Here is an 8,445-nt window from a genome sequence, read left to right as displayed (position 1 = left end):
AAAGTCAAGCGTGCAGCTGCCAAGATGCCACTTGCCACCAGTTTGGCCATATTTCAGAGCTGCAACATCACTGGAGTGCCCAAAAGCACAAGGTGTGCAATACTCAGAGACATGGCCAAGGTAAGAAAGGCTGAAAGACGACCACCACTGAACAAGACACACAAGCTGAAACGTCAAGACTGGGCCAAGAAATATCACAAGAGGTTTTATGGACTGATGAAATGAGAGTGAGTCTTGATGGGCCAGATGGATGGGCCCGTGGCTGGATTGGTAAAGGGCAGAGAGCTCCAGTCCGACTCAGACGCAAGGTGGAGGTGGAGTACTGGTTTGGGCTGGTATCATCAAAGATGAGCTTGTGGGGCCTTTTCGGGTTGAGGATGGAGTCAAGCTCAACTCCCAGTCCTACTGCCAGTTTCTGGAAGACACCTTCTTCAAGCAGTGGTACAGGAAGAAGTCTGCATCCTTCAAGAAAAACATGATTTTCATGCAGGACAATGCTCCATCACACGCGTCCAAGTACTCCACAGCGTGGCTGGCAAGAAAGGGTATAAAAGAAGAAAATCTAATGACATGGCCTCCTTGTTCACCTGATCTGAACCCCATTGAGAACCTGTGGTCCATCATCAAATGTGAGATTTACAAGGAGGGAAAACAGTACACCTCTCTGAACAGTGTCTGGGAGGCTGTGGTTGCTGCTGCACGCAATGTTGATGGTGAACAGATCAAAACACTGACAGAATCCATGGATGGCAGGCTTTTGAGTGTCCTTGCAAAGAAAGGTGGCTATATTGGTCACTGATTTGTTTTTGTTTTGTTTTTGAATGTCAGAAATGTATATTTGTGAATGTTGAGATGTTATATTGGTTTCACTGGTAAAAATAAATAATTGAAATGGGTATATATTTGTTTTTTGTTAAGTTGCCTAATAATTATGCACAGTAATAGTCACCTGCACACACAGATATCCCCCTAAAATAGCTAAAACTAAAAACAAACTTAAAACTACTTCCAAAAATATTCAGCTTTGATATTAATGAGTTTTTTGGGTTCATTGAGAACATGGTTGTTGTTCAATAATAAAATTAATCCTCAAAAATACAACTTGCCTAATAATTATGCACTCCCTGTACTGTAAGAGCACTGAGACTATGGACTCTTTACTGTAAGAGCAGTGAGACTATGGACTCTTTACTGTAAGAGCAGTGAGACTATGGACTCTTTACTGTAAGAGCACTGAGACTATGGACTCTTTACTGTAAGAGCAGTGAGACTATAGGACCTGATCTGAACCCCATTGAGAACCTGTGGTCCATCATCAAATGTGAGATTTACAAGGAGGGAAAACAGTACACCTCTCTGAACAGTGTCTGGGAGGCTGTGGTTGCTGCTGCACGCAATGTTGATGGTGAACAGATCAAAACACTGACAGAATCCATGGATGGCAGGCTTTTGAGTGTCCTTGCAAAGAAAGGTGGCTATATTGGTCACTGATTTGTTTTTGTTTTGTTTTTGAATGTCAGAAATGTATATTTGTGAATGTTGAGATGTTATATTGGTTTCACTGGTAAAAATAAATAATTGAAATGGGTATATATTTGTTTTTTGTTAAGTTGCCTAATAATTATGCACAGTAATAGTCACCTGCACACACAGATATCCCCCTAAAATAGCTAAAACTAAAAACAAACTTAAAACTACTTCCAAAAATATTCAGCTTTGATATTAATGAGTTTTTTGGGTTCATTGAGAACATGGTTGTTGTTCAATAATAAAATTAATCCTCAAAAATACAACTTGCCTAATAATTATGCACTCCCTGTACTGTAAGAGCACTGAGACTATGGACTCTTTACTGTAAGAGCAGTGAGACTATGGACTCTTTACTGTAAGAGCAGTGAGACTATGGACTCTTTACTGTAAGAGCACTGAGACTATGGACTCTTTACTGTAAGAGCAGTGAGACTATAGGACTCTTTACTGTAAGAGCACTGAGACTATGGAGTCTTTACTGTAAGAGCGGTGAGACTATGGACTCTTTACTGTAAGAGCACTGAGACTATGGAGTCTTTACTGTAAGAGCGGTGAGACTATGGACTCTTTACTGTAAGAGCAGGGAGACTATGGACTCTTTACTGTAAGAGCAGTGAGACTATGGGACTCTTTACTGTAAGAGCAGTGAGACTATGGACTCTTTACTGTAAGAGCAGGGAGACTATGGACTCTTTACTGTAAGAGCGGTGAGACTATGGACTCTTTACTGTAAGAGCAGTGAGACTATGGACTCTTTACTGTAAGAGCGGTGAGACTATGGAGTCTTTACTGTAAGAGCGGTGAGACTATGCACTCTTTACTGTAAGAACAGTGAGACTGGACTCTTTACTGTAAGAGCAGAGGGGCTATGGATTCTTTACTGTAAGAGCAGTGAGACTATGGGACTCTCTGCCTGAGGAGGTGGTGATGTTGAGTTGATTTAAAGAGTTCAAGAGGGGCCTGGATGTATTTCTGGAGTGTGATAATATGGACAGATGTCTTTTTTTCAGCCTTATAAACTATGTTACTATAATGTCCCTCTGTTGCACTTATTAATATACAAAGGATAAAGAACATAAAACCCTTTTTTCTCACATAAGGACATAATTGCCACTAAAACACTTTTTCCGGTTTATTGGACTTGCCCCATTAAATTCTGGATTATCAGAATTATATAAATAAAATCCGCTCTACATCTCTGAGTATCCTGCTGATTACGCCATTTAACCCTTAGGCTACCAGAGTTTTTTTCATTTTTCTTCCCTATTTTCCTTGAGCCATAACTTTTTTATATTTCCGGTCACATAGCTGTATTAGGGCTTATCTTTTGCGGGACAAGTTGTACTTTCTAATGCCACCATTAATTATGGCATAAAATCTAGTGGGAAGCGGAAAAAAATTCCAAATGGGGTGGAATTTGAAAACAAAAATGCAATTCCTCCACATTTTGACGGGTTTTGTTATCACGGCGTTTCGTTTACGGCAAAACTGGCCAATGCCCTTCATTCTCTGGGTCAGTATGATTACAACGATACCCCATATGTACAGGTTCTTTATGCCTAAATAGTGTAAAAATAAATGTAAACTTTGATATATATATTTCTTTACATCACCATATTCTGACCCCCATAACTTTTTTATATAGAAACATAGAATGTGTCGGCAGATAAGAACCATTTGGCCCATCTAGTCTGCCCAATATATCTATGTCTACTGAGCTGTTTAGGGGCTTATTTTTTGCGGAACAATCTGTAGTTTTATTGATACCATTTTGGAGTGTTCTTGACTTTTTGATCACATTTTATTACATTTTTTTGGGTAAGAGAAGCAATGAGAAAATGGCAAAATACGCCATTCGTCGTATTGGATTTTTTTTTTTATATTTTAATAGTATGGGCGTTTTTGGTCGTGGTGATACCCCTGATGTTTATATTTATTGTTATTTAGGTATTTATTTTTTAATTATACGGAAAGGGGAGTGATTTAAACTTTTATATTTTATTTTTTATATATTTTTTTACATTTAAAAAAAAAAAAATTGGGATGATTTTATAAATTATGTTTTTTAATTTTTAATTTTGTTCTATCAGGGATTTTTAAAATGCATTTAAACTCAATGTTGCTCATTTCTTATCCTGGTCAAAATAAGAATTGCAGCATGAACACTTTCAGCCTTGTCAGTGAGGCTGAAAGTGTTCAGTGCAACTACCGATGCCCCAATTGGCCACGGTAGGAAGCCCGGAAGAACGAACTTCCGGGTTTTTGCGCATTTAGATGCTGTGATCTCACTTGGTCACGGCATCTAAGGCATTTAATTACCGTGATCAGCATTATTTCTGGTCACTGTAATTATCCGCAGGTCTCTGCTGTTTGAAACAGCAGAGATCTGCCAGCCATGGCGCCCGCTGCACGGGTTAACGGGTTTTGCTGATTAGAGCAAGACTTCAGGCTCAGATACCCTTTAAAGAGAGACTCTTCACTGAACTACAGCTCTACTTCAAAGGAAGGTTTATATTATGATTTTATTAAATATAAGAAGTAGTATATACTGTGCATATAGCGATATATTCTTTTGCACTTACACCACCAATGGAGTTAACATCCTATGATTCACTTGATGATGCTTTCATCACAGACTCATGGTTTCCTACTTCATCCCATTATTCTGTTTATTTCTTCATATATGTCACCCGAAGAAAAAATTGTAGAATCCAAGTATAAAGTGAAGTCTATAAAACTAGAACTCTGTTCTACTAAATGAGAAACAAAGCTCATGATTCCTTCCTCTTCAGGGACTTGGATGGTACGTGCTGATTGATTGTCTCCACAAGACTGTCACTTACCTGATTGTGGTGTGGAGAGAGGCAGATGTCCATCGGAGGTCCTTCCTATTGACAGAAAAATCAGTGTGTGAGAAGAGCTACTGTATATGAGCAGATAGGACACAATGCCTGGATCTACAGGAGACGTATAGAGGAACCATATGGAGACTGTCATCTAGGAGCAGAATCAATGTGATTATACAGTGCACAATTATACAGTTTGCAATTAGGGATGAGCAAATTTTATATTTTAAAGTTCGTGTGCGGGTTCGTGTTGTGGTATTTACTGAATTGCGTGATGGATTCCATCACCACAGACTATAACGCAATTCCGTGACGGAATGCATAACGGAGAGGACTCCAGCATAATGTAAACTGGACGGATCCGTTATGCAGGCCATAGACTTTTATTATGTTTCAATGTGGTATTTATTGATGAAAGCATAGTAAAAATGTATAACATTTCAATATAGAACAATTCAGGTATTGAACTTGAATATACTTCAAATGAAATAACAGTACATGTTGACATTCCTATTGCTATATACAATTTAGCACAGTCGGTGCAATAAAGACAGGATATAAAACCAGACAGTGAGTTAGTGATATGCATCTCATCATGTCTCTACCAATCATAAAGTAATACAGTAACGTATATCTGAGGAGTGTGGGGATGAAAGCCAAGGTTCCCAAAATTTTTCAAAGGTGGTGAAAGTATCCATCCGAATGGCCGATAATCTTTCGTTTAATAAGATCCTGTTGACCCTATCTAATACTGCTTGGTAACTTAGTTCAGGTGACCTCCATTTAAAAGCTATATGTATTCTAGCCACTAATAATATAAACTGAGATAGCTTAAAGTTGGAGTATCGAAGCCAAGTAGGTTTATCACCTAGTAGGCATAGCTGTAGAGATGTTGATAGACTTTTATTATGATGGAATTAGTAACGGAATCCATCACGCAATTCAATAAATACCACAACACGAACCCGCACACGAACTTCAAAATAAGAAATTCGCTCATCCCTATTTACAATAGCAAGAAAAGATGAAGATTACTCTTACCAGTAATTGGATTTTCCGTATAACCTCCACAACGGCACAGGGACAGGAAATAATGTAGAGAACAAAGTTTAAAAGCCTCCTCCCCTTTACCTTCTCCAGTAAATACCTAAGAACTCAGGATGATGCTGAAGAAAACAAGATTTCTATTTTGGGAGAGAATTTTTCCCCCCATTCATTAGCACATAACATAATCGAAACAGTATTAGGGTGGGAAAAAACCCAGTGCCGTTGTGGAGGCTATAAGGAAAATCCAATTACCGGTAAGAGTAATCTTCATCCTTTCCGTACGCCTCCCCAACGGCACTAAGCAGGAGGATTAACAAAGTAATCAGGCTAGGGAGGGACTACTGCAGACAGAACTTTTCGTCCGAAGGACAAGTCCCTGTTAGACTGTATGTCCAGCCTATAGTGATTGAAAAAAGTTGATGGACTAGACCAGGTTGCTGCCTGTCAGATTTAAGATAAAGATGCTGAGGCATTTTCTGCCCAAGAGGTCGATACTGCTCTTGTGGAATGGGCTTTTAATTCAGCTGGTAGAGAGAGTCCTTTTTCCATGCTGATAGTCATCTTAATCCAGCGGGCAATGGTAGCTTTTGAAGCTGACTGTCCTTTATTTTGACCTGCGTACTGGACCAGTAAACGATCTGTTTTCCTTAGCTATTTTGTAGAATCTAGATAAGACAGTACACACCTACGCACATCCAAATGATAAAACTTCAATTCCTTAGATGATTTTGCTTGGGCGCAGAATGTAGGCAACAAGATTTCCTGTTGACAGTAAAATTTCGAGAACACTTTTGGTAAGAAAGAAGGCTCATGTCTTAGCACTATTCTGTCTTCCAAAATATTAAAATACGGAGGCCTACAGGACAAGGCCTGAATCTCTCTGATTCTCCTGGCCAAGGTGATGGCTATAAGAAAGGCTGTTTTTAGAGATAGGAGTCTGACAGAGATTCCATCAAGAGGCTCAAAAGGATGATCCATTAGGACAGAAAGGACCAGGTTAAGATCCCAGGGAGGGATCGTGGATCTATGAACAGGATGCAGTCTACTTGCCCCTTTAATGAACCTCTTGACCAAATCCAACCCGGCCAACCTGACCTCCATAAATGCACTAAGAGCGGCTGTCTGGACCTTGAAGGTGCTAACTCTGAGTCCTTTGTCAGACTTTTGCAAAAAGTCTAAAATTACCTTAGTATCAGGTGGTAAAGTAGGATTCCAGGAATCCTTGGAAAATTGGAGAAAGGTCTTCCAAGTCCTAAGATAGATGTTGGACGTGACTGGTTTTCTGCTGGAAAGAAGAGTGTTGATGACGGCATCTGAAAACCCCTTTGACTTTAGGATGGACCGTTCAAATTCCAGGCAGTGAGCTTTAACTGGTTGATTGTTGGGTGCCAGGCTGGCCCTTGATGCAGAAGGTCCGGGATCTGAGGAAGAATCCAGTACCTCTTTCTGGAAAGAGGCAGAAGCCCTCTTTGGCCAATATGGGGCAATCAGGATTACATGAGAGTGCTCTTCTGCAATCTTCGTCAGGACTTTTGCGATTAACTGGATTGGTGGGAAGGCATATAGAAGACCTGGCGGCCAAGGACCTGAAAAGGCATCCACTCTCGGGTTGTCCCTGAATGAGAGGGAATAAAAAAGATCTGTTTGCTTGTTTCTCTGAGAAGCGAAGAGATCCACCTTCGGATGTCCCCATTTGCTGCAAATTTTTAAAAAGACTGATTTCTTGAGGCTTCACTCTCCTGGGGATAACCTCCTCCGGCTCAGGAAGTCTGCTAGAATGTTCTCTTCTCCTCTTAGATGGACTGAGGAGATTGACTCTATATGCGTCTCGGCCTAGGAAAAGATTTGGGATGCAATCTGGCACAAAGTCCTGCTTCTCGTGCCCCCTGTTTGTTTAGATATACAACAGTGGTGCTGTTGTCTGAGAGGATCTTGACATTCTAGAAGTGAATGACTGGTAAAAATGCCCGTAGAGCCAAAAATACTGCTAGTAGCTCTTTTGCATTTGAGGTTAATGGGAGAAGGTCTGGGTCCCATGTTCCCTGTACTAGTTGCTCTTTGCAGTGGGCACCCCAACCTGACCCGCTTGTGTCTGTAGTTATGACCACCTGATTTGTGGTCCGCCAAGGAACTCCCTGGTTCAGGTTCGACATGTTCAGCCACCAATATAGGGAGCTTTTGACTGTCGGGGAGAGGGTCACAGACCTGTCCAGTGACAGTGAACTTCTGTTCCAATGTTTCAGGAGAAACTCCTGCAGGGGTCTTCCGTGGAACTGAGCCCACTTGACTCCCAGAATTGTTGAACTCATGAGGCCCAGAATTTTCATGATCCTCCTGAAGGAAACTTTTTTGAGCTGCTGAAAAGCTGAGATCCTTGAAATGAGGTCTTTCTTCTTTGATTCTGGAAGAAAGGAGATCATTTGATGGGAATCCATCTGGATGCCCAAAAATACTTTTACTCTGGTGGGTATCAGATCCGACTTCTCTAAATTCAACTTCCAGCCCAGAGACCGAAGGACATTTAGAACTATCTCCTTCTGATGAAGAAAACTTGATATCTCCGCTACTATTTTTGTAAATACCCTGGGAGCTGACGCCAGACCGAAAGGTAGAACCTAAAACTGTAGATGTATAAAGCGATCTTCCAAGAATACTGTGAATTGTAGATATTTCTGATGTTTTTGATAAATTGGTACATGGTAATAGGCATCTGCTAGGTCGAGCGTTACCATGTAGCAATCCTGTGTTATCAAAGTGATTGTTGATTTCACCGTCTCCATCTTTAATTTTTTGTATTGGATGAAACTGTTGAGATATTTTAGGTTGATAATAGCTCTGAAGGAGACGTTCGTTTTTTTTACTAGGAATATTGGGGAGTAGAAGCCTGTGCCTATCTGGTCTTCTGGGACTGGAATAACCGCTTCTTTCTGTAACAAAAGGAGAATCTGAGATTCTAAGAGATGGTGATCTACTCTTAGTTTCTTGTTTATTACGAACCTCTCTGGAGGTGGAGCGAAAAATT

General features: G+C 40.4%; 1 protein-coding gene across 1 annotated transcript in view; it reads right to left on the bottom strand.

Moving 5' to 3' along the window:
- The window catches only part of LOC120980495, a 105,240-nt gene that overhangs the window by 10,786 nt on the left and 86,009 nt on the right, over positions 1–8,445 (bottom strand). Inside the window, exon 12 of the mRNA XM_040409631.1 lies at positions 4,374–4,418. Coding sequence (XP_040265565.1) covers positions 4,374–4,418 — 45 coding nt within the window. The remainder of the gene's footprint in view (positions 1–4,373; positions 4,419–8,445) is intronic.

The sequence above is a fragment of the Bufo bufo genome, chromosome 10 (genome assembly GCF_905171765.1).
Source record: "Bufo bufo chromosome 10, aBufBuf1.1, whole genome shotgun sequence".
In the NCBI taxonomy this organism is placed as follows: Eukaryota; Metazoa; Chordata; class Amphibia; order Anura; family Bufonidae; genus Bufo; species Bufo bufo.
This window is presented reverse-complemented; position numbering and strand designations above follow the sequence as displayed.